This window comes from Manis javanica, chromosome 4, assembly GCF_040802235.1.
Source record: "Manis javanica isolate MJ-LG chromosome 4, MJ_LKY, whole genome shotgun sequence".
Classification (NCBI taxonomy): Eukaryota; Metazoa; Chordata; class Mammalia; order Pholidota; family Manidae; genus Manis; species Manis javanica.
This window is the reverse complement of record NC_133159.1, coordinates 155,361,208-155,388,363: the sequence shown is the minus strand read 5'-3', so window position 1 is coordinate 155,388,363 and position 27,156 is coordinate 155,361,208. Positions and strand designations below refer to the sequence as shown.

General features: G+C 37.9%; 1 protein-coding gene across 2 annotated transcripts in view; it reads left to right on the top strand.

The window, feature by feature from the left end:
* Nucleotides 1–26,912, top strand: part of UTP18 (UTP18 small subunit processome component) — a 49,936-nt gene extending 23,024 nt beyond the window's left edge. The window contains exons 5-14 of one of the 2 annotated variants that reach the window (XM_036998997.2): nucleotides 1,390–1,478; nucleotides 3,022–3,147; nucleotides 3,249–3,423; nucleotides 7,606–7,706; nucleotides 7,959–8,049; nucleotides 10,826–10,949; nucleotides 19,647–19,821; nucleotides 24,444–24,586; nucleotides 25,950–25,988; nucleotides 26,769–26,912. In XM_036998997.2, coding sequence (XP_036854892.2) covers nucleotides 1,390–1,478; nucleotides 3,022–3,147; nucleotides 3,249–3,423; nucleotides 7,606–7,706; nucleotides 7,959–8,049; nucleotides 10,826–10,949; nucleotides 19,647–19,821; nucleotides 24,444–24,586; nucleotides 25,950–25,974 — 1,049 coding nt within the window. In that variant the 3' untranslated portion in view covers nucleotides 25,975–25,988; nucleotides 26,769–26,912. The remainder of the gene's footprint in view (nucleotides 1–1,389; nucleotides 1,479–3,021; nucleotides 3,148–3,248; nucleotides 3,424–7,605; nucleotides 7,707–7,958; nucleotides 8,050–10,825; nucleotides 10,950–19,646; nucleotides 19,822–24,443; nucleotides 24,587–25,949; nucleotides 25,989–26,768) is intronic. The other variant, XM_073235425.1, reaches the window with a different exon arrangement.
* The last annotated feature ends 244 nt before the right edge of the window (nucleotides 26,913–27,156 follow it).

Sequence of the window (27,156 nt, the reverse complement as noted above, 5' to 3'; positions counted from 1 at the left end):
GTCTTTTTTAGCTTGCCTTGTTATTCTGATTGGTCTTCAAAGTGCTCTTGAATCTGGCTTGATGTCCTTTTGAAGTTTTGGAAATTCTCATCTATTATGTCTTCAAATATCATTTCTGTTCCAATCTTCTTTTCCTTCTGTAATACCAACTACATGTATGTTAAATTTTTCAAAAAGCATACTCTGTGTTTTTTAAAAATATTTTGTCTTTTTTGCTTCCTGTACTTTAGTCTGGATGTTTTTACTGATCCATTTCCCAGACCACTAATTTTCTCTTCAGCTAATTGTCATATAATGTTAAAAAAAATTCCATTGGGATCTTGATTTAATTACTATATTTTTCAGTTCTAGGATTTCCTTTTTTTTTTTTAAATAGTGTAGTTCTCTGGCTCAGTTCTGAATATTGTCTTTCATTATTCTTGAACCTATTAAACATAATATTTTTAAAGTTTACATCTGAAAACTCACACTATGTAGATCTCCTGTGAGTATTGTCAGTTTGCCTTAGGTTTTCCATCAAGTTATCTTAACCTTGCCATTGTTGACCTGGTTATATTTCACTGAGTGCTGGACATTGTATATGAAAAATAGTATTGATTAATTAGAGATCTAGGATATCTTTCTCCTTAGAATTTGTATATTTGTTTTGGTTAGGTGGCTGGGCAAGAGGCACTAATAAGCACCTTATTCCTGTGAGAGATTGTGAGGATTCAAAGCTGGGTTTCAGTTCATGGAAGGTTTTCTTAGAATTCTTTGATTTCATCCTTAATCTTGGGAGTAGCTTTTGTGGCCCAAGTCCAAAGCCTGGTGGTTTACCAGACCTGCTTAGGAACCTTAAAGGACCTTTAAGACTGGCTTTTGCTGTCTGAGCCTCAATCAAGAGTGTTTTAAAAATTCTGCTCAGCTGCTCAGCTTTCTTTACTGGAGCTGTCAGTCGTTTCTAGGGGAAAACCTGCCCTGTTAGCTCTCTCTGACGTTCTGATACAGTTTGCTGACATTGCTCTTTCAGTCAAGTAAAAGTTGTAGTTCTTCTTTGTGTGAGTTAAGCTAGGTCTGCTGTCTACCCTATTGCCAATTTTGCCATAATTATGAATTGCCCTTTTCAAGTTAAATGCTCACTTTAACTTTATGTCATTTCATCTTGTTTTAGTCACCATGTTTTTCATTCCTGAGTTAAGGCTTTGATTTCAGCCATATATCTAGAACTCTGTAATGTTTTTCTTCTTTAAATTTATTTTGCTGTTATACTTTCACCAGTTGCAGCTTAAATAAAGTGATGGAGGTTGGGAGTTTGGGAGGGGAGTAGAAGTTTGAAATACAGACATTTGGAGTAGGTAATGGCTATCTTATTGCTTCTAAAGATCAGCCTTGTGGGTTTGTTTGACTTAGATGAAAGTGAAGAGGATGAAGACGATTTGTTGCAGAGGACTGGGAATTTCATATCCACGTCAACCTCTCTTCCTAAAGGCGTCTTAGAGGTGAGAGACAGTGGAGTTGAGCCTATGCAGCTAATTACCTCTGAAATCCAATATGCTTCCCAATGACAAATGTATGGATTCCTGTTATCTGTGTGATTAAATGTGTTTTATAGTCATTTTGCCTTGGTAAATACTTGTGTTTTTATTATTTTCTTTTGCAAAAATGAATAAGAAGATTAAATTGTGTCCCCAGGAATCTTTTAGAAACCTGTTTGATTTCTACTTTTGCATTTCTCTTCATTGGCACCAGCCTAGTTCAGATGGTGTCATCTCTTACCCAGTGTACTCCTGTAGCTTTGTGACTAGTCTCCCCACTTCCACTTTATTTCTTCCTAAACTATTCTTCCTATAGTGGCCAGAGAGGTCTTTTAAAAATAGAACACCAGGTCATGTCATTACTTCCTACTTGTTGAAAACTTCTGAATTCTTTATCATAGTCTACGCTGTCCTTCATGTGCTGGCATCTGCCTACCTCTAAAGCTTCATGTGAGACCATTTCCCCCTTATTTCCTCTTGTAGCCTTTATGCTTTTTGCCTCAGAATCATTGTTCTTGCTCTTCCTTCTGCCTGTCCTTCAAGCACTGCTGGTGGCCAACTCATTCTTCCTTTTCTATTCAAATGATAGCTTGAAAAAGTCTTTCCTGGCCATACTATCTGAAGTGGCCTACATTACTTTCTAACTCATCTCTGTGTCTATGTCTAGCTTGTTCATTTTGGTAACCAAGTGCCTACTCAGTACAATGCTTCAGTTAAAAATCTATCAAATGAGCAGAGCTTTCTCTGGGACATAGCTGTTTTCCCCCATTATAAAATGGTGGCATGTGAATTTAGATGGGGGAGAGAACTGTATTATGGTAAATTACTAGGAGAAGAGTCATTTCTGTCTTCTCTTACCTTGTGAAGACAAGTCATTTAGCTCCTTATAGGATGAATTCACCTATATTGAAAATGCACTACCATAAAAACTTAACTTCAGTCATTACAAACAAAACATATATGTAATACTCACTTTGTTTTTTGCGTTATTGCATTTTAATGCAGAAGGAAAAACCTGTAGAAACAGACACCTGAAGATAGTCGAAATTATGCATGAGATCACCATTTCTTTAAGTTAGCAACCATGTATCCTGAGAGGAGAACATAAGCAGTCCATGCCAAGCACAGAACCCTGGGGGGTACCCTGGCCACATAGTGCCTCTTATCTTGTGCCATGAACACAAAGATGCCAGAGTGGAAGTTTTAAATAAAATTGGCCTGTAAGTCAGTCTCCTAACCAAATGAGTATTTTTGGGGGCAATGGCTGCATCCTGGTGTTCTAAGACCGTAACTCTTTCATCCTCCTATTTGAAAGATGGTAAAAACAGATTGATTGTGTAGTAAAATGATGTCCTGAGAGGGTAACAGAGCTATGGTCTCCTGGTTGCCATTTCAGTGCACTTTGTCCTGCAGTGTAAACTACTTTATAATGTGTTTTCCTCATGTTCTAAGGAAAAGAATGTTAACCCCTTTGAATTGATAAAATTCTAGCTTTATTTTTCCACAGATGAAGAACTGCCAACATGCTAATGCTGAACGTCCTACTACTGCTCCGATCTCATCTGTGCAGTTCCATCCTCGTGCACAGGTTGTGATGGTCGCTGGACTGGATAATGCTGTGTCACTCTTTCAGGTGTGATTTTTTTAAGTGAAGACTTGTACTGCAGAGCGTTTACCCCCAGAATTACAGGGCCTATGGAAATACCCAAAAGGAATGTTTTGTACTTCTTACAGGTTGATGGAAAAACAAACCCTAAAATCCAGAGCATCTATTTGGAAAAGTTTCCAATCTTTAAGGCTTGTTTTAGTGCTAATGGAGAAGAGGTTTTAGCTACAAGTACACACAGCAAAGTTCTTTATGTCTACGATATGCTGGTTGGAAAGTTAATTCCTGTGCATCAAGTGAGAGGTAAGATTTCTGTTGAAACAGCTGATTACCCCCTACCCCTAACACCTATGGCCGAGTTCATTTAGCACTATTTACATCCACTTTTCTTAAAACGAGTGTTTTTAGTTTTAGTATTTGAATAATGTCGTTGGGTTGTTGAGATAATATGTTTGAGTGAGATCAGTGAACTATTTTTGAGTGCTTAATATGGGAACATCATAATGTGGAAATACATATCCTCTTAGACCAGGAAAGCAGATGTAAATACTTGACTGTAACATTAACAGTTGATGCAGCAGAAAGAACATGAACCTGGTTGCTGGGAGACCTGGGTCCACTTTGAACAAATTATTTCTTCTCTCTGATCTTCAGGAAATTAGGATACCCTCTTGTCCTTCTAGTGTTTGTTAGAATTTTGGTTTATATTTAAAGGTAATCGCTGCTTTTGGAGGTTGTAATGTATTTTGAAGGATTAACTACTTAGAAAATAAGCCTTTTATCAGGTAAAAATTTGACTTTTCTCTCTCTCACCCATTCTTCCCTTGCATTCTACTGCCCCTGTTACCCCAAAATATAGTGACAGCTTTTCGAGTCCTTTGGGAACTAAAGCCCTTATAATGAGGTTGGCTGGGTTAACATCATAAATCTTTGGAGATGGTACTGGCCTAGCCTGCAGTTCACTCAGTCTCCCTGGTAAGCATGTGGATGGGGCTGTAAAGGCCAGGGGTAGCTCTGTATAGCCTTTTTTCTACAAGAAGTGGAAAGTGAATAAGGCTAACTTGAGAAACATTTGTGATATTCAGTGTTCCCAATCTTCTCTTTCCTGTGTTCCCTTGGCACCTTCTGTAATCCTTTCCAGGTAGAGTCTTGGTTTATCTAATCCTGCTTTAAACCAGTGCTTTTCAAACATTAATGTACATATCAATCACCAGGAGATCTTGTTAAAATGCATACTCTGATTTTGTAGGTCTGGTAGGCCTGGTTGTGCATTTCTAACAAGGTCTTTGGTTGTGCTGACGTTGCTGATCCATGAGCCTCACTTAGAGTTGAGAAGGCTTAAACCATCTCCCTGTATTGAAATGAAAAACAATATGTGACAATTATTATTTTTTACATATGATTCCAATGGCATTGAAATTACAGTGTAATCCAGAAAATTCCACTACATTTTTTATGTATTTCACGTACATTAAAAAAAAATGATATTTTACATATCTTTCCAACCCTTCATGAGAAAAAATGGACTTTGGTCCTTCCTTGCTTTGCATCCCCTTGAGAAAAAGCAAACCAGGGGTTGGCTAGATAGATGTGTGATCTTTACCATGGATCTGCTGTTGTGCAGGAGTGCATGTGTGATCACTGACTGCTTCTCAGACCTGGCATTTATCTTCCCTCTCACTATTTCCCCTTCTTTTTCCCCAGTAAATATAGCTGGGCAAGAACATGGGCATGATAATAGTAACAATATTGTATTTCTTTTCACAGTGATATGTTACTGACCACTGTTCTCTCTCACTGTTACAAAGCACTACAAATAATTGAGGACATTAGAATTAGGAGGATACATTGTTGACTAGTTATGATAGGCAAGCCTTATATATATGCAAGCTCTTGATTGTCCAAAATACAAGTTTGAAAACTAAAGAATACAGAGTTGATGCATTCTGTAGGATTTTGAATCGATAGTTTGTTCCATTAGCCTGTTGGGGGCTCATAACCTAGGAGGCCATGGACTCTTAAAATTCTCTGGATAGAATTCAGGGGCCTGTGAAGTCAGGTGGGAGATACATCTTTATTTTTACTAAACTCTAATGGAAAGTTAGCATTTCCTTCAGTTGTCAAAGGAAGAGTACCATATCCTCCTCCAGGCTGGTACTCAAGAAGGCTGAGAACCCCAGGTAACAGTTCAAACTCTGAGGCAGTTTCAGTTCTTAAGAGAGGTATCAATTCTAGAGAGATATCTTGTTGTAGGTAAACAGTTGAAGGCATTTGACCATTTGGGAATCAAATGAGTTGGTCATGCAGCTATTTTCAATTATAGGCATTATGGTATGATAATCTCTGAGCTTCAGTTTTCTCTTTCTATAAATTTGGGGGTCATAAATATTAAAAGAGAGTTTTTTAAAAGCTTCTAGCTTAGTAGCCACAGTGTACTAAATATTTAATCAGTGGTAACTGCTGTCATTGTTAGGAACAGCATGTAATCTGTCTGATCAGTCCACTTCCCATCCTTTGAAGTTTGGCTCTATTCTAATTAAATTGGCCATTTCTTTTCTTAGCAATTGTTCAGCATTGACCTAAAAATCTCATTCACAAGTCTATAAAAAGATTTATATTTGACATCTTTAAAGCATTGAATTTTCTTTTCCAAGGCCATATTTTAAATTTTATCTGGCTCCTAATTTGAAAGGTCTGACATTTGTAAAAAGCAATTAAAATACTGGTATTAGCATTTATTGTCAATATTTTTTGTGAGGTTAAAAGCAAAATGCTACTGTAGACTTTGGAGGAAAATACAGTTATATTATTTTTTCCAGTTAGTTGCTAAAGCAAATTCCTGTCTTTGTCATCAGTCTAGTGTTTTGTTCTTGAAGATGACTCCTGAATTGCCCCAAAGCAACAGGCTTACTCAGGCGAAAAGCATAAGTCTCCCAGGTGTCTGCAGGCAGACAGCATTGGACTACGTATGAGTCCTCTGGCACTGTGCGTCTGTTGCTGCCACACTGGGTCTGGTTCCCATGGGTCCTGAACAGCATGAGGGATCTCTGGGTGCTGTTGCTATAGTGGTTCTTGTGCAATGTGTATCCCTCCATGGCTGTGGTGTTGCCCAGCTGTGGGCTTCAGGTGAACACCTTTTAGTTCTCTCTTGCATTCCCATTGCCTGATAACTGTCCCATTAGGATTAGGTCTGGAGGGGTTTCCAGTTGTAGCCTCTGTGCTAGAACTAGCTTCCCTTCCCTGTTTCATCAGATAGCCATATATTCCATGTTTGGAGTGATTCCTGTATACTGTATTTATACACAAGGTTTGCCCAGAATTTGGGATGAAAATTACCCTAAATAGGAGTGGATTCACTGTGCAGGAGACCAGTCATCCATAGCAGAAATAACCCCAGTAATTGTAAATAAGTATCTGGATTGATTCCCTTTAAGGAATCTAGGGTGTAGTCTCTGGAGGCAGGACTGGGTTTGGAGGCCCAGTGATAGTATTGTGAATGATCTAGACAAAGAATGTTAATGGGATGGAGATGGTCTGTGGGAGCCTTTGGCCAATATTTTACTATTGGGGAACAAAGGCTGGCTCTTCACTAGATTTTTCTAAATTCCTTTTATCTGATAAGTATTTTAATTTAGCAAGTTAAATTTTTTTTAAATAATTTTTTTTTGACTAGGCAATATGTTTACATGGTGCAAAAATCCAGTAGTACAGATGGGTGGATAGTGACACATCTCTTCTGCTCCATCTCCCTGGCCACAGTTTGTGTCTATTCTTTATCCTTTATGTTAGGCAACTTTTTAACGAGTAATTTGGCTCTCTGAACAATCTGCTATCAGGAGTCTCCTGCATAGTTGGTAAGAGCCATTTAGGCATAGAAAAGGAATATGTCCCTTTGCAAATAAGTAGATTGATTTTCTTGTTTATATACCTAGCAGATTTGGTGACATGAGGCACATCTTGAGAAGCTAGTCAACTTGATAATACAGATGACACCTTACTAGTTTTTTTTTTTTGGATCCACAAGAGTTAAGATTGAGATTCCTGTTTATCATGGGATGTTTGGTAGGTGGCCAGCAACAAGGTTTTTGGTATTGTGTTTTAGCTGTCTCTACCAGCAGTGTATTTCCCTTCTAGTAATGAAGTTTGTGACAAACAAGTAGTAGTTATCCTTTTAATTACAGGTATTACTCTTTACATTTAGAAAATTAGTGAATACATTTATCATTTGGAGAGCTGAATCTCTGGCCTGCTGTTAAAATGGTGAATGTTAACCAAGACAAAGAGAAGAAGTTCACTAAGCACTTTGTAGCAATCTTATATTTGGGTCATACTCAGTGATTCATGGGATCAGACTTACTCAGATTCTGAGCCTGGCTTATGTTTAATTTGAGGCCGGTAGATACTTTAAAAGATAAACTCAATTGTGAGTGAAAGATAGCTTTATTAAAACCATGGTAATCCTTATTGATTGATCTCCTTTTTTAGGTTTAAAAGAGAAGATAGTGAGGAGCTTTGAAGTCTCCCCAGATGGGTCATTATTGCTCATCAATGGTGTTGCTGGATATTGTCATTTGCTGTCAATGAAGGTGAATTGTTAGTCGTTGTTGCTTGTTCCTCTAGGATCAGGCATTAGTGTAGGGCTTGAACCTTAACTCACAGTGTCTTTAAATCTGCATCTCCAGTGGAGGAACACAGTGGGAGTTGGGGGAGAACTTTTGAGCATGGGGAGAAACAATGTTGAGCAGGTGGTGCAAAGTAGAGAACTAGATCATTTTCATTCTTCATGGTGTGATTCTTCTGTGCACCTCCTAACAGTTTGATAATATTTATTCTTTCAGACTAAAGAACTGATTGGTAGCATGAAAATTAATGGAAGGGTTGCAGCATCCACATTCTCCTCAGATAGTAAGAAAGTATATGCCTCTTCAGGTAAGTTAATGAATAACATGATGAGCCAAAGCTTTGGATGTGTTTGCAGTTAAAGTTTAACCAGAAACTGTGTGTAATTTTAGACTTTTCTGTTAAAATCATTTTTATTTTTAGAATTCATTTTTCTTTGCTGTTTGCCTTCTCATTTACTAATAAGTATTAGTGAAGGGCTAATCATCTAACATACCCTGTTAACATGTTTGAGGAAAAGATGGAGAAAAAATGCTTACTTAAAAGATGATTGTAAAACTTCCCTTATATTCTCTTTGAAAGTCACTTAGAATCACCATCCCTCTTCAACTAGTATCCTCTGGATTTGGATAACATTTTGAATTTTTTCATTATTGACTGAAAACCATATGTCATCCTCTGGCAAGTGTAGTACTGCTGACCAACTCTTTTTGTCACCCCTGGTGGTCTCTGATCTTGTGCTTTCCTGCTCTTCTGCTTTTCTGACTGTCCTATGACATCTTTGAATCTTGCTCCCTTCCCTAAAGAATTCTGGGGGTTCTCATAATCTCAGTGTAGCTCATCCTCTTTGGTAGTGGGTGGCATTTGAGTGGCTCTGCCTGTGAGTGGTAGTCTGCAATCTATACAGGGCTTTTTAGCATAATGTGTACTTCACCTCAGCTAGGAACATTTGATAGTATAACATTAAATTTTTTAAAGTTTTTTTTATGAAGGTCTAATTGACATAGAACATTATGCCAGTTTCAGGTGTGTAATGTAATGATTTGATATTTGTATATATTACAAAATGTTCACCACAGTAAGTCCAGTTAACATCTGTCACCATTCACAGATACAATTTTTTTTCTTTGTGACGAGAACTATTAAGATCTTTTTTCTTTTAGTATCTTTTGTATATGCAGTACAGTATTATTTACTACAGTCACCATGCTGTACATTGCATCCCCATGACTGGTTTTTAACTGGGTTAAAATGTTTTTAAAATTGATTAATTTTAGCATTAACTTTAATTTTTGTTATGTTTTTGTCCTAGAATCAAACTTTCCACAAAATTGAGTTACTTAAATGTTTGTATTTTTTTAGTCAACTAATATAAGAAGGTCAGAAGCATCTTGTATTCCTTGTATTATGCTAGTTTTTTTGAGAAGTAAGGAATAAATACTGGTTCAGAATAATGTTCCTAATGAAATGGCTCTTGGATCTTGGGAGAAGAGGGGAAGGGTCAGCAGATATATTGAAATTTGATCATAAATTGGATACATATGTAAAATATTTAGAAATTTGGTCACTGCTTCTGAGATCTGATTTACTGTGAGAAAAGCCCTAAAAGGGAAGGAGCAACCAAAGTCAAGCCTTGATAACATCTAGATAACGTTTCTGCTATTGATCCCCTCTCTTCCCATTTTAGTCAGTTTTTAGTTAGAGTAATTTTACACACTTTCCTTTTTTATAACATTATCCTACAAATATAAAGGTTTTCAAATTTGACCCTATTCAATTTTTTTTTAAATTAGAGTATCATTGATGTACAGTCTTAATGAAGGTTTCACATGAACAACATTGTGGTTTCAACATTCACCCATATTATCAAGTCCTCATCCTACCCCATTGCAGTCACTGTCTATCAGTGTAGTAAGATGCTATAGAGTCATTACTTGTCTTCTGTGTGCTGTACTGTCTTCCCTGTGATCTACCTATATTGTGATTGTGAATTATAGTGTCCCTTAATCCCCCTCACCCTCCCCACCCATAGTCCCTAACCCCTCCCCATTGGTAACCACTAGTTCCTTCTTGGAGTCTGAGAATCTGATGCTATTTTGTATCTTCAGTTTTGCTTTGTTTTTATACTCCACAAATGAGTGAAGTCATTTGGTACTTGTGTTTTCTCTGCTTGGCTTATTTCACTGAGCACAATACCCTCTTAACTCCATCCATGTTGTTACAAATGATAGGATTTGTTTCTTCTTGGGAGGAAAGGAGTATATCTATAAAAGTAAATTTTAGAGCAATATCCACTGAAAAGGAAGAGATTAAGCAGGTGAGTGAGGAGCCACTGTTGAGCTGGATGTAGGGTCATTACTGAAATCTATAAATGTAAATGGATGTGGGGAAGAGGGTGATCATTGGTATTGAGTGCTGTATGATCAAGAAAAAAGAGTAAGGGTGGATTTTTACAATTTGGTGGCCATTTCTATCATGAAAATATTTGTGTTCTTTTCAGATTTAATAAACCTCTCATTTTTCACATGTTCTCCCTTCTCTAAAGTAATTGAGTTTATTGCTCACAGTTCGCTTTTCTTACCATTTAATGAGTTGGACAAACTGCGTAATTCTAAATTCTAAATTCCTTGGGGTCTGGATGTGTTCATTCTTCACTCCCTTCTCTGTCATTCTCATTGTTGGGGATCTAAATCACCTCACCTTGCCTCTTAAATGTTCTAACACCTGTTGGTAGATGTTGGGAGACTTATGTTGGTGGGTATTTTTTTTTTCCTTTCAGAAGTTATGTTCTAATAATGTATCAGAATGATATGCAGAAACTTACTCTAAAGGCTCACCTCAAGCCAAGAGTTTGTGATTTTCCTGTAAATGTAAAGATATTGTTTACAAATGACTAATTGTGGATGTAGTTTTCTGTATATGGGAATGTATACAAGCAATATTTTTAGGCCAGTTTTCTAGACCTAGAACATTTGTTAGAAGTCTTTTTCCTTGTACTATTAAGAGAGACTAAGAGTGATCAGTTCACTTGCCTTTCAAGTTTAAAGCAAAATTAACCAAACCTTTTTTTGTCTCTTTGATTTAGGGGATGGAGAAGTTTATGTTTGGGATGTCAGCTCCAGAAAGTGCCTTAACAGATTTGTCGATGAAGGCAGTTTATATGGATTAAGCATTGCCACATCCAGGAATGGACAGTATGTGGCTTGTGGGTGAGTGAAGAGAGGTTCTTGTAACCTTTGATCACATTATGCTAATGAGAAGTATTGAAGAAGCCTTCATTTTATAGATGGGGGGACTGGTGCTCCAAAGTACTCTGCAAGCCCCCACTGAGAACTTTGACAGTGCAGGGCCTTGAGCTCTGTAGTCTTGCTTTATCAGGTGCGGTTCTCACCACTGGTCAGAGTCTGTAGTTAAGTTGCTGCATCTTCTGTAGATGCAGTAGTGTGTTTTGTTTTGTTTTGTGACTTCCTGTTTGGTCTGGAAGTAAGTAAAAAAAGAAATGTTTGAGCCCCTGTTATGGACAAAGCACTATATATTGAACAGTGGGGAAGAGTTGAGACTTGGCATATTCTGTCCCTTGTATGTGACAGCCTTTTGTGTACCTAGGCCCTTAGGATCTCAGAAGGTAGCCCACCAAATTCAGTTGACTCCATACAGTGACTTGGAGAATCCCCTGTGTTTTGTTGCTCTCGCTCTATCTTCTCTGCTTACAGTGAAGAAGTTTTGAAATGTCTCACGCCACAGCCATGGCACAGATTGCTAGTGTGGGCTCCTTCCTTTACTGGGGGTGGTGGGAGGGGGGGTGTAAGCTCCACACCACTTTGGGGTCTTTGCATTTTGAGCATTGTAGGTCAGTGCCATAGAAATACCTATTTATATATTTTCAAATCAAAGTTGTATCAGGTTATGAGAGACTTGTTGACTTTAGTCTTTGCCAGCTTCTTAAAAATACAATTTAAGGTTCTCTTTTTACTGTGGCTTCCATTTAAGTAAAACTGCTTTGAGTAATTATTATAGTAAAAAGATTTATAATATTAACAGCAATTTTTCCCAGCATTTACTCTGTACCAAAGACTGTTTTTTGTATATAACTATGTATATACATACATGAGTGTATATATTAACTGTATATGTGTGTATGTATGGGTGTTTATTTTTCCTATGTGAAGTAATTTAATTTTCATTTCCTACTCCATCATCTAGGTATTGTTATGTCTACTTTATAGTTAGGGAAGCTGAGGCACTTTTAAGTAACTTGGTTAAGGTTACACAAATAGTAAGTGGTAGAGCTGAGATTACAGCCCAAATAGTCTGGATCCAAAGCCTGAGCTCTTTCCCACTCTGCTACCTTTTTTTTTTAAAGGTACACCTCTGTTTGTTTATGTTTTAAAATATATATATGGTACAGTTCCTAGGAGTTATATAAATGAAGGAGTCTTACAAGAAATAAAGAAAACTTACAGTCCAGTTTGTCGTGAGTATTAATCCCTTTGTGCCATGTATATAATTCCTTTGGAATATCAGCTTCACCCATTCTGAACTTCAGCTTTTACATAGCTTTATCTTTTTAAATCTGTAAATGTACCTTGGATTGCTGTTTTTTTCTACTTAAATATGGGTTTTACTCCCTTAGCTTAAAACTTTGCTTCTGTAGTTTTGTGATTTTGTGATTTTGGTAAGCTACCCAGATTTGGAAAATGTGGAAGCTAGTTTTCTATAACTTAGAGCTAATAAACAAAAATTTTCTCTTTCATCTTTGTGCTATAGGATATTTTCAGTATTAGTTTATTCTCATCATCACTATCCTTTTCTGTTATTGCTCCATTTGTTTGTTACCTGTTTTTAACTTAATTTCTGGATGGTATCTTAGTCTAATTTTAGTCCATTACAGTAGCCACTAGCCACCTGTAGCTATTTACATTTAAGTTAATTAAAATAAAAAAAATGTAGTTCCCTTATGACACTTGTCATATTTTAAGTGCTTAGTAGCCACATGTATCTAGTGGCTTCTGTATTAGACAGTGCAGATACAGAACATTTCCATCATCACAGAAAGGTGTGTTGGATAGCACTAGTCTTATCCAGTCATTTTATTGATACGGAAATTGAGATCCAAGAGGTACATAATTTAAGTTTTGCTTGTTGGTTGTTAATCACTGAAGTAAGTGGTTGTTGAGAGCTGGATCTGGAACTCAGGTTGTCTGGTTCCAGTTCTGTGTTGTTTCCATACTACCACCCACTAAATATGTTGGTTTTATCATAGAAGAATACTGGATAATTCAGGGCTGTAGAAAAGTATGAAATTCATTATGCTTTAGGGCCTGAAATTAGTAGTCATTTAATTTTAGCACTCTCATCGAACATATAAAATGGGTTTCATTTTCCTTCATCTGGAGAATCTTTAGGACAGGTATGTTTTATAATGCATAGGTGCATAACGTGTGGTTTGTTTGTTTTTTTCCTTGGCTTTCTTATTCACCAAAACATTTATTGAGCATTGAGCTAGGGATTGTGAGAAAGAGCAACACAGCACGCTCAGAGTTCATAGTCCTTCGGTGAGGACGATGCATAGATACATGAATGCATTTACAAGGCAAGTCATCATAAGGTCTGTAGTTGAGATACAGTGTTTTTTAAGAGTATAAGGAATAGTGAAGGCTGTTACAAATAAACATTGGGAGAAGTGTTTTTGAACCTATTGGCACTTGAGCTGAGCATTTTGAGGGTCAGATGGGATTCACAGAAGGGTCTTGCAGATAGGGGAAGGGGTAAAGTTATGGAGGTGTGGAGTTCAGGTTTGTGTTCCGAGTGGTGTGGATGGGCTGATTCCGAATGGGCTCAGGCTACAACAGTAGAGGTCTTTAATGTCATGTCGCAGAGCATACACATTACTGAATGGAAAGACAAACCATCAAGTACTGTTAAGTAGAGGAGAATCATGATCATATCTGAATTTTAGGGTTTGAAGTAGATTTCTCATGACAGCTTTTACAGAGTTGACAGGCACGTTGAGGTCATTGGAATAATCTAGGCTGGCATTAGGTAATAAGGGCCACCGTAGGGTGGTGGGAGTGGGAATAGGGGGGACAGGCAAGCAGTGTTTGTACTGTATGTCATAACCGCATAGGAAATTGGGATGTGAGAGAAGCAGTGACATTCCCAGGCGTCAGGCCTGAGCAACCAGAATTGTGGACTCATAGTGTGAAGTAGGAGGAGGAGGAAGTCGCTCAAAAGAGATGCATTCATGTGGCCGTGCCCATAAAACCTTAGAAATGTGGTGTGGAATTGTACTAAAGATGCTTATGCAGACATGATAGGTTTTGGTTGTCCTCAGGAGTACATGAGATGAATGAGACACCAGAGGTAGACCGAACCTTAGAACCTTAGGGTCAAGAGTCAGTGGAGAAGGAGGTGACTGAGGGTGACAACAAAAGAAACACGAGTTGTATTTTCACCTCGTTTCCTTTAAGGTTCTGTAGGACGTGTATGACTGTGGTGGCTATGATTATGTCTTAGACTCAATTTGAGGAGAGTACTTCCTCAGGCCACCCTCACGCGGCAGTGAAAATGAAGAAAACAGCGGTGTAGTGTAGGAAGGTCGCACAGAGACTGGGTTGGAGTTAGCAGTGCAAGGAGCCAAGTAGTCCTTGTGTTGGACTGTTTCCGAGTCCCCTGGCGGCAGTTCATTTATCTTCCTCCCTCTGCTGCCCGGGCTTCTCTCCTCTACTTGATGTACTGTTCTTGTCCTTACTGGTTTGCCTCAGCCCTTATATTTATTTATTTTTTTACATTTTATTTATTTATTTATTTATTTTTATTTTGGTATCATTAATCTACAGTTACATGATGAACATTATGTTTACTAGACTCCCCCCTTCACCAAGTTCCCCCCGACACACCCCATTAGTCACTGTCCATCAGCGTAGTAAGATGCTGTAAAATCACTACTTGTCTTCTCTGTGTTGTACAGCCCTCCCAGTATCCCCCCAACAACACTATACATGCTAATCGTAATGCCCCCTTTCTTTTTCCCTGCCCTTATCCCTCCCTTCCCACCCATCATCCCCAGTCTCTTTCCCTTTGGTAACTGTTAGTCCATTCTTGGGTTCTGTGATTCTGCTGCTCTTTTGTTCCTTCAGTTTTTCTTTGTTCTTATACTCCACATATGAGTGAAATCATTTGGGACTTGTCTTTCTCTGCCCGGCTAATTTCACTGAGCATAATACCCTCTATCTCCATCCATGTTGTTGCAAATGGTAGGATTCGTTTTCTTCTTAGGGCTGAATAATATTCCATTGTGTATATGTACACATCTTCTTTATCCATTCATCTACTGATGGACACTTAGGTTGCTTCCATTTCTTGGCTATTGTAAATAGTGCTGCGATAAACATAGGGGTGCATCTGTCTTTTTGAAACTGGGCTGCTGCATTCTTGGGGTAAATTCCTAGAAGTGGAATTCCTGGGTCAAATGGTATTTCTATTTTGAGCTTTTTGAGGAACCTCCATACTGCTTTCCACAATGGTTGAACTAGTTTACATTCCCACCAGCAGTGTAGGAGGGTCCCCCTTTCTCCACAACCTCGCCAACATTTGTTGTTGTCTGTCTTTTGGATGGTGGCGATCCTTACTGGTGTGAGGTGATATCTCATTGTGGTTTTAATTTGCATTTCTTGATGACTAGCAATGTGGAGCATCTTTTCATGTGTCTGTTGGCCATCTGAATTTCTTTGGAGAACTGTCTGTTCAGCTCCTCTGCCCATTTTTTAATTGGATTATTCGATTTTTGTTGAGGTGCGTGAGCTCTTTATATATTTTGGATGTTAACCCTTTATTGGATCTGTCATTTATGAATATATTCTCCCATACTGTAAGATACCTTTTTGTTCTATTGATGGTGTCCTTTGCTGTACAGAAGCTTTTCAGCTTGATATAGTCCTACTTGTTCATTTTTGCTTTTGTTTCCCTTGCCTGGGGAGATACGTTCATGAAGAAGTTGCTCATGTTTATGTCCAAGAGATTTTTGCCTATGTTTTTTTCTAAGAGTTTTATGGTTTCATGGCTTACATTTAGGTCTTTGATCCATTTCAAATTTACTTTTGTGTATGGGGTTAGACAATGATCCATTTTCATTCTCTTACATGTAGCTGTCCAGTTTTGCCAACACCAGCTGTTGAAGAGACTGTCATTTCCCCATTGTATGTCCATTGCTCCTTTATCGTATATTGATTGACCATATATGTTTGGGTTAATGTCTGGAGACTCTATTCTGTTCCGCTGGTCTGTGACTGTTCTTGTGCCAGTACCAAATTGTCTTGATTACTGTGGCTTTGTAGTAGAGCTTGAAGTTGGGGAGCGAGATCCCTTCCACTTGATTCTTCCTTCTCAGGATTGCTTTGGCTCTTCCGGGTCTTTGGTGGTTCCATATGAATTTTAGAACTATTTCTTCCAGCTCGTTGAAGAATGCTGTTGGTAATTTGATAGGGATTGCATTAAATCTGTATATTACTTTGGGCAGGATGGCCATTTTGACAATATTAATTCTTCGTAGCCTCAGTCCTTATATTTCTAAGTGTGTTCCTTAGACTCCTTCCAGCATCAGAATACCAGAGGTAGTGGTTTAAAACCAAGGTTCCGGGGCTCCACTTCAACTCTGTGAATCAGAATGCTGGCACAGGGGTGTGCGCACATGGAGTCCAGTAGTCTGCCTTTCAACACTAGGTGCCTCTCATGCACTAAAGTGTGAGAACCATTTATGGTTTGCATTTTTTGTCCTACCTCAGGGTTTTTCAGCCTTTGTTGTGGGGTTGTCCTGGGCACTGTAGGATGTCCAGGATCATCCCTGGCCTCCACCCTCTAGATGCCAGCAGCACCCCTCCACCTAGTATCTCCCAGTTGTGATAATTAAAATGTCTCCAGAAATTGCCAGGTGTTCCTTCAGGGTAAAATTTTCCCTGGTTGATAGCTATTGTTGTACCTCTTGGTTGCTTGCTCTCTTCTTCTTGCACATAATATTTATTTGTGGCTCTGTGTGCTCTTTCTGTATGCCTTTTTGGCTTTGACAGCCACCACCACCACCAGTACCACAGTTCCCAGTTCCAGTTCCTAAGGCAGACATTGATCTGGCTCATTGCCATCACGGTCTGTTTGGGAAGATTCTTATGTATCAGGACACTCTCTAGTTGCTGATCTGCTAATGGGTTGATTGCCCTTGATTCAGGAACCTGCTTCTGGGGAACTGCCTGGAGGTGGGAGGATATAGATAGTCCTGTCTGTTTCTTCAGCAAGAGATAGGGTAAGCTAGCAAGCATGCTTATTTCTCCCTCTGTTCGGTTCTTCCCTTTACCTGTGATACCCTTTTGTTGTTTTAACCTAATATCTTGAGTCCTGTGTCTTCCACAAAGCTTCATCTGGAGCACCTTCACCTCATACAGATTTTTCCTTCTAGACCACATACAGAGCTTAGTGTATGCTGTATTATGTTCTCTTGTATCTCTGGCTATTTTGTGCCACCTGTTTTGTGGGATAAATTCCTACTGATATTTTGTATTCCTGTGGCACTTTGTATACTGCTGGGTATATAGGTATCACTCAGTAAATATCGACTAACCATTCTCAGCATACTGGAATTAGTCATATTCTTTTAGCACAAATACCACTGCAAGTTTCTATATAGCAAAATGATTAACTTTTGCTATTTTTGTTTCACAAATTTAAGCAATAGTCAAATAAGAATTAATAGCCTCTGATGTTCATTATGGTAAGATTTGATCAAAAATTGATACATACAGGAGAACCAGATGCATAGATTATAACTTTCCTTAGTTAAGATGGATTTAGGCATAAACCAATTTTTAGCAAGAAAAGAGATTTAATATAAAATTACTATAGTGAATAGACATTTTGATCTAAGTAAAAAATATAAATAAGGAAAAGATGAGATTTGTTTTAGTCAGTTTGGGGTGCTATAACAAAGACCCATAGATAGGGTGACTTATAAGCAACAGGAATTTTTTTTTTATTAAGGTATTATTGATATACACTTTTATAAATGTTTCACATGAAAAACAACGTGGTCGCTACATTCACCCATTTTATCAAGTCCCCACCCATACCCCATTGCAGTCACTGTCCCATCAATGTAGTAAGTTGCCACAGATTCACTGTTTGCCTTCTCTGAAGCAATGGAATTTATTTCTCATATTTCTGGAGACTGAAAGTCTGAGATCAGGGTGAGAACTTTCTTCAAGGATGCAGAAGGCTGACTTCTTGCTGTGTCCTCACTGGGATGAGAGTGAGGGAACCTTGGGTCCCTTTTATAAGGGTACTAACCCCATTCATGAGGGCTCCACCCTTATGACCCAGTCGTCTCCCAAAGGTACCCCCCCAATAAAGGGGGTTAAGATTTCAGCATGAATTTTAGTGGGACACAAAATTAAATAATTAAATACAGTTCACCCTTGAACAATGGAGGGGTTTAGGGACACCCCGCCCCTGCAGTGCAGTAAAAAAAATCCACATACAACTTTTGATTCCCCAAAAACTTAACTACTACTAGTCTTCTGTTGACCAGAGCCTTCCTAATGACATAAGCACTATTTGTTACATGTATTAGATGCTATGTTCTTAGAGTAAAGGAAGCTAGAGAAAAGAAAATGTTCTCTCAAATTGTCACAGATCTCAAAAAAATTTTCCAATATATTTATTGAAAAAAGCCTGCGTATAGATGGACTTGCATAATTCAAACCCATGTGGTTCAAAGGTCCACAGTATAACAAGGATATGTATTTCTCCTGAGTGGTTAGTATGGACTACATACTATTAGTTCTACTTAAATTAAGCAGTTGTTAGAATCAAAAGAGAAAATGTGTATGTAAGTAGTTTGAAGACTTCAAAGTACTAAGTAATTCTAACATCTTTTTTTCTGTTGGCTATGATTTGAAGCTATAGAATCTTTCCTGTGAACTGAGTTTGTCTTGTTTATACACTGTGTCTGGTTTTTCTTAGGCAGTGAGTGTTAAGTGAATAAAAGGATGCTTGAGTGTAGGAATGCACGTACACTTAGTGGAGTACACTGTGAATGGAATCCTTGTGATTTAAGGCTTAATTTCTTGCACCTTTCAGGTTTGTGTTGTATTTGCTAATTAAGTTTGAATTAAGTGTCTGAATTACAAGTAGGCTTATTCCTGTTCTTTGTAAATGATGCCCATAACATTAAGGTCAAAATGCTTACTGAAAGTTCTTGTCTGTGAATTATTCTGTTAATGATAAGGTTGTTAGGCTTTACTTCTTACGAGTAATGGGTATAATTCATTGCCAGTGTTTCAGTAAAGTTGGAGCAGATGATCCTTTCCATAACTCTTGACTATAGATACTCCCAGTAAGGCAAAGCTAAGATACTTCCTATTACAAAGCTGTTGTTCAGCACTGTTTTGGAAGTTCTTAGAAGCATAACAGAATAAAAAAAGGAGGAGAGTATCTAAATAGCGGAAGGATACTCTCATTCATACATTAGAAGGTTAGATCAGACATAAACACCATGAACGTGGCAATCTTGATCTTTTGTTCACCTTTGCACTTAATAATGCCTGGCATAGAGTTGATATTCAGTAAATACTTACGGAGGGAATGAATAATGGAGATTCTGTGCTTTCTTGGGCTTTCTAGCTATACTCGCAATTGAAGAGTTAATCAGAATGAATAGAAGTTCAGCAGGACTGTAGTAGAATTGACAGGATGTGTCTAGGTTTTGCCCTGTGATGAACTCTCAGCCCTGGTCCCTTTATAACATGATGTGATACGATTCCTGCAAATAATCAGTTTGTGGGGTTAAATCTATTTTCACTTAGGTTGTGAAAGCCCTTTGGCTTGTTTAAAATCTGTTGTATTCCCTTTTCTCATTACAGTTCTAATTGTGGAGTGGTAAACATATACAACCAAGATTCTTGTCTCCAAGAAGCAAACCCAAAGCCAATAAAAGCCATAATGAACTTGGTTACAGGTGTTACTTCTCTGGCTTTCAATCCTACTACAGAAATCTTGGCAGTTGCTTCAGAAAAAATGAAAGAAGCAGTCAGATTGGTAATATCTTTACCCTTTCCTTTTTCATTGCTATTTTTAAAATTTAAGTTCAAAACATGGAAGGATATGGGAAAGAAGAGTGCTGTATTACTTTTAAAAAAGTTTCTTTTGATGTAGAATTTACTAGTGTTGAAGCTTTTGGGTGTGTGCGTGGAAGTGATGCTTGATAACCACCAAATTTATAGTATTTCAGCATTTTGGGGAAGGCTGTACTGACCATTCTTAATATTTCTTAAGTGGTGGTCTTCATTTCAGAGATTTTTTCCCAGCAAATGTATGTAAAGGAACATATTTAAGGCAAAGGCTTCATTCCTGTCTGCCTTTTTAAGGCCTGTTGTTTTAATGGAGTGGAGGCATTAAGATTTTGAAAATTAAAAATCATGAGAGTTTGAAAATAAATTGAACTTAAAAATAAGTTGTGTAAAAAGAATACAGTTTAAATAGCTAGATAGTATATATGAATATACCTCTGGATCAGGAGTTCCTAGGACCTCTCCCAGGTTTGGTGATTTTCTAGGAGGACTCACAGCTAAGACTTGTTACAATGAAGGAATACAAAGCAAAATCAACAAAGGGAAAGGTTGTGCATGGGGCAAAGTCTGGAGGAAACCAGGTGCAGGTTTCCAAGAGTCCTCTTTAGTGGAGCCATACAGAACATGTCTAGTTCCTCCAGTGAGTTGTGACAACATAAACACTTAAAAGTGTTTTTTACCCAGGGAGTTCATTAGAAACTTAGTGCCTAAGGTTTTTATTGGTGGTGGTGATCTGGTAGGTACCTCTCTGCCTGCCATGTACCACAATTCTTGGCTCCCAGAAGTAAAGGCAGGTGTTCAGCATAAACCACATTGTACAACTGGTCTAGGCGCGGTGAGCCATCCTTATCATTTAGGGAAAGTTTCACATCAGTGTAGGGAACTGTTTGTCAGTCTCGTTCCCAGACATGATCTAAGAGCCACCCTTATAAGTAGGCCTTTCTGAAGAAAGCAGCCTCAGGCCTATGCTAACTCTCTTCTGCCCAGACTAAGAGCTCAGATTAAACATCACTGCATCTCTGTGAAGTTTTCTTACCCTTCAGGCAGAGTTTGTTTCTCCATTCATCTAACAGTTGTTTGCTTTAGGCAGCAAGTACAGGGAGTGCAGCGCATAGAACTTTGGATGGTAGTGTCACATTGTGATCTGGCTACAGGTATACATGCAAACTACCAGATTGTAAGCACCTTACAGAGACTGTTTACCTTGCTCACTCAGCAAGGAATCTTGCATACTTAATCAGCTTATAGTAGTGTATAGTTTACAAAGATTTACAAAGAATTCTAGAAAAAATTTGAGCCAAATAACAGTTCTTGGAGGTCAATTTGTGCAAAATCAACAGCGAGTAAAGGACTGAACTCTGATTCTAGATCCCATATTCTTTCTGGCACTTTAGTGGTTTCCCAGCTGAATTCCTCAGAGCCCAAGAATATGTACTGGACTTTAGATGGCAAGGAGGAGTCTCAGATCCTATCTGTGTCATATAGAGTAGCTTCACTGTTAGGTATGGTATATACTGGCATTCTGCATAGGATTGTCTTTGAGGGGAGAAAGGATTTTGTTGGAAAATGAAAAATACAGCAACATTCCATTTTATTGCCTGACTGTTGAATTGATCATTTGTTAAATGACAAAGGTCTAATTCATGTCAGAATTAAAATCCCCACTCCTCTAATGGGAATGGTGGACTAGTTAGTACATATTAACCTTTTATTATTTTAATGGTAGTAAATTGTTTTAGAAAACCATGGGATCTCTCTCCTGTTGACATAATATATTCTGCAAGACTCTTAGTATTTAGTTCTGCCTAGTTTGCTTCAGTGGTCATGGCAGCATTTATGGTTTTTTATTGCAGCAAAATCACACAAGGAATTCATTAGTAACAGCCAAATCCCATTTTTTAAATGGTAGTCAGCCATAATATCTAATGGAAAGAAGCCAGGCATAGCAGCTTCAGAATGACTCAGTGGAACAGTATTACTATCGTTAAATGTAAGCTCTTAAAATGATCCAAACAACTCTGTTATCCCAGCACAAAGCAGTGAATATAAATCTAAGCCATCATACCAGTAAGAGTCACAGAAGTTAAATTGTTATTACATCTACAATCTTGGATGTAGTAAAAGTCGTGGAGCTTCTTATCCATTAAATTAAGGATGAGTGAGCTTTTTACCTGTTGAATTTTGATATCTGGGTCCTTACAGGTAATGACAGAAATGGTGTCAGAGATGAAGGGAAAACTTTCTGAGGTAAAGGAGTTAGAATTTTGTGGGGCTTTTCCTTAATAGTTCAATTACACTTTATATTATAATACAGGTGGCCACAAAGAGAAGTTAGAGCACAGCTGACTTCTTACCAGATGGGAGTCCTGGGTCTCAGGGAAGATGTACTAGTGCAGTGAGAGATTAACTGGGAACTTTGCAAATATAGTCGAGTCTCTTAGGAGGACGTGTAAACATTTTTTTTTCCTCTCATATCGAAGTCAGTAGAGGAGATAAAATATCAAAGTAGGTTGGTATTTATTCTCCATCAGAGACCACACACTAGTCAGTTATGTGAAGGCACAGCCACTGTACTGTTGAGGTGGTTGCACGTCTGTGGGAACACCATTTACATCATAAACATTGTAAGTGTGTGAATTTACCACAGTATTTCTGGTACTGTTCTGTTTACTTAGCTACAAAAATACACAGCTACCTTCAGGTAAAAATGGGCTTTAAAAAATGGCTGTGTGTTTTGTGTCCCAAGTTTTGCCTGTAGTGAGCTCCCTACTAGTAATTAGCAATTGACTTAACTATAAAGTGACATGAATCCAAATTTGGAGACTTTTTTTTTCTGTTTACGCTAGAAAAATAAATAGGTGGTTTAAATCATTCAAGTCAAAAGGTTGGTTTTGATATATTTTGTTTTGCCAGAGTTAGAAAAGCAGCTCCCCAAACTTCAAAGTCATGCCAGGAAAGTTAATGAGTAAATACCTGGGTATAGTTTAGGAGTGTCAGGTTACATGCAGTGTGAAATAAAGGAAAGGCATGTGACAGTGCTGTTCTTGGTACTCGCCGCAAGCGGTTGTTTCCTGATGGCCTGCTCCTGTGATGCCTTGGGTCGTCTGCTCACAGTCAGTGTGTGCTTGCAGGGTGTAAACTCTGTAATAACCTAAGCAGAACATAATTAAGAAGCCAAGCCTTTTATAAAAAATTCATGTAATTTCTGCATTCCCAAACTAAGTATAGATGCATTTTGCAATATCCATGTCCTGGCTTCTCTCCTAAAATGCTAGTCTACTTTATTAAGTGCTTTTAAAAAATAGATACTTAAATGTTTCAAGGAACCTGTATAGAGAGTAGGGTTTAAAGTTTAAAAGTTAAGATCAAATCAGGGTTTTGCCAATTTCTTAGCTTTAATGGGTCAAGACAACTTCATTAGTGTGAATGCCTTGGCATTGGTGCCGTGCTGTACAGGCAGAACCTGCCTCCTGGGGAAGGTAAGAATAATGAAGAATGGCTTGCGGATTCACTGGGAACTTTCCTTTCTTGACAAAATGGTAAATATATGTGTGTATGTGTATCTCAGAGGGAGTAGAGCCTAATAAGTGACTGACTGAAAGCTGTGTAATAGATGTACATACATGCATATGTGTAGAGGTGGGTTTTACTCAATAACTTGTCTGTGAAAATCACCTTGATTGGATGGTTTAAAGTCTTACCTAAAATCACTGATTGGATGTGGAAGATGACAGACTACAAAGGTAAACAGCTGAAAGGTAACTGCAGGTATTTGAACACAAAGGTGCTCTATTTTGAAAGAGCTAGGGAACATTTGAAAACGAGAGTTGTTAAAATCCTAGTCCGTTTAAGGTAACTAACTGCCTGCATGCTTGGGTGTTATTTATCTGCAAATTGGATGAGGCCTTGTCCCGCTCGTCTTGGACTTGGGCTCGTTTTCTCAGAAGTGGACTCTCTTAGAGGGAGAGAGAGACTTGCCCTTCCTCATGCTTAGGCTCGGCTTGAATAAGCTTTTGGCTCTCTCCAAATGAGAACATAGTCTCATTGGTGAACCAGGTTTTCATGATTCACTCTTTCTCAAGGGGAGATGGGGAAAGGTGAAGTATATATCACCTAGTTGAAAAGTAAACATGTAAAAAGGAAATTCTGTAATATTGGAGTGTTTAGTGTGACTTTGCCTAGGCTTCAGTTACATCAAATCACACACACCCTTCTGAATGTTAAATATCTGCTCCTGTGACCAAATCTCCGCATTCTTTACTGTGGTTATTAAATCGGAGTGTTAATGGATACTGTGATTGACTTTTCACGTTAGTTTACTTATTCATTAGTTCATTCAGTAAACATTTGAATCTCCCAGCCATCATGTGAGATGCTGCATTAAAAGCATCAAGAAAACACTTTCTTCTCTCCCTTACTTCTCAGTTAATGGCACAGTGAAAATCAAATTTTAATTTTGGAACACTTGGCTCCATTAAGAGAACTGCACTTCATGTGCACTATAATCAAATGAACTTCTTGTTCTAGCAAAAGCATAGAGTGAAGACTAAGATTTAGCAAAGATACAAAGCTTATTATTATTTCCTGCAGGTTCACCTTCCTTCTTGTACAGTATTTTCAAACTTTCCAGTCATTAAGAGGAAGAATATTTCCCTTGTTCACACCATGGATTTTTCTCCTAGAAGTGGGTATTTCGCCTTGGGGAATGAAAAGGGCAAGGCCTTGTTGTACAGGTGGGTATTACTTATGTTTAAAAGTCAGAAATACCTATAAACGTCTTTAGAAAATGTGAAGAGATACTGTTGTTGCATTCCCAATTGTATAATTATGTGCAGTTTATTAATTCTTCAATTTATTAATCAATTACAAGTTATTTAATAAATTGTGTTAGCTTGACTCTCATTTTCCTTATCTAACAAGATGCATTTTCTACCATAAAATATCACCAGCGGAAAAGTCCACCTATGGTTTTTTTTTTTTTTTTTTTTGGTGGGGGTGGGGTAAAGTTGTATTTTGAGAATGTCAAATTGAGGAATAGTAACCACTTTAATAATATTGCCACTTTTTGGTGCCTTTGTTTAGATGAACCTTTCTTGATTGGCCTATTCACTATTTACTCCATTAGATTTAAGAGATTTTTAAAAAAACATGTTCCTTTCCCCACAGCTGTAAGCTGTAAATAAGGATGTGAACCACAAAGATGTCCAAAAGTTATGCTCTGTCCAGGTTCTTTTCTGTACTCAACATACTTGGCCATAAAGCAGAAAGAAACAAATTCCATTATTGCTAGAAGCTAGAGGTGCCAAGGTGGCTCTTTGGAGAGAACTAAGAGTTGGAAACCTGTGACTTAAGCCATAGTCCCCTTTTTTTGTTCCCTTGTGGTAGTAGTGGATGCTACACAGCATCCTGTATTTATTACGTTTGTATACTTCAGGGAACGTCTTGCAAAAATAAACTGAAATCTGGGATGAAGAAAAGGGAATGTAAGCTGTTTTTGAGGAGGTGTGAAAAGAGAATGTGGCAAGCAGTAATATGGCTTCTTGCTTTGAAAGGAAAATGGTGTGTGCTTGGAAAATGGATAGTCTCATCATTCTCATTTTAGATTGTTTTTGGAGGGATTCATTTCAGATTTTATGAAAGGATGCAGATTCTTTTTTTTATTAAGATGCAGATTCTTATTGCACTTAGAAATTCTTTTCCAAAGGTTTTGCTTATTGTAATAACTGAATTTTTCTTTTTTTTAAGCCCCAGAGGCTGTTAGAGTTTTCATCAGAGCATTGCTCTCTAGTCAGACTGTTTCTAGCAGGTGCCGTGAACTGGCAAAATTTCTGTTGCGTATGGCTGATGATGTGTTTCATAGACTCCAGTTAGATGCTTTGGGGCAAGTTTACTGCTTTTATCTAATAAATCTGAGGTATTAGCATTGGGATCCTTCAGAGTGTCAGATTGGGGGGATTTTTATTTTAGCTCTCTGGTGAGAATGGGATTAAATCCTCCCTAACCCCTCACCAAAATTTTCCTAAGTGCCATTCTGTGATTGATTGACAGTACTTCGGGTAATCATAAAGTCTAGATGATCTGTCTTTTCCTTTTTAGGTTGCATCATTACTCAGACTTCTAAAGAGATGATTTAAGGTAAGAAAATCCTTTTTTATTGATTCTTCAGGTTTTAATGTTACATCCATTGCTGTCAGTTGATGTTGATGTTGCATTAGCTGATCTTTGTTTCTTTGCCCCGGGATTGCTGTATCTTCAGTTATAGGGGTGGAGTGGAAGTAGATCAGGAAGAGCCTAGTTGGACTTGAACTTTCCTATCCCAAATCACAACAATCTGGCTCTTTTCAATAATGGTCATCAAAATTATAATTACCGAATGTTTAATTCACCAAGGAGAATAGGCTTAATAGAGAAGTATCTTCAGATCGAATTACAGCTTCCATGAGCTGAAACCTGCTTATTTCGTGTATGTTTCTTGTGAAATTTTAAGTAGTCTTGTAGCTAGTTAATGGTGGCTTCTTACAGAGCCAGTTCATGGTTGGTCATTTGTTTTGTGGCCCAGTATTTAAAACAGTAGGACAGGCTTCCCTTACTATGGCTTAGTCTTTCACCTGGATATGGTGATTGTTCTGAGGTTGAGCTTTGTAATTGGCATGTTCATCACAACTGGCATTTTCATCATAAGTAACTCATTTGGTCATGGAAATTCGTAAATGTTGAGGAGAGACTCTGGGAGAGCCTATAGATTTAATTAGAGAAAATAATTTTTGTGAAGGTAGAGGAATTTTGAGGAAAACATTAGCCAGGAGGGGAAAATAGTCTAGCACTCCTGCCTCCCGAAGTTATATTGCTAGTACAAGTTGTTTGTTGATGACCAGCAGTTGTAAATCAAACATGTAATTTCTGTTCTTTCTTCAGATCCAGTTGAGCTACAAGAGAATCCTGTCCTGATACATCTCAGAAACTTGTGAATGTGTGACAATATATGGATAATGATTTATTGAGCCAGCTGTGCTTATTTAAGCTAACAGGAATATCCTAATAAACACATAGTAAATTTAGTTTGAAAATAAATGTATATGGTTCTTCCTTCCCCACCTACACACAGAACACTGACTTAATACATTTCATTTAAGACTAAACATGAGATTGGAAACATCTGTTTGTAGCCAGAAATAAGATAGGCAGATATTCTCATATTTCACAATTAACCCTGGTTAATATTTCCTCCTTTCGCAGCATAGGTCTCCCCATATTTCAGGATACCACCTAACAGAGGCCTTACTGAGCTGTGGAGGGTAGTTGA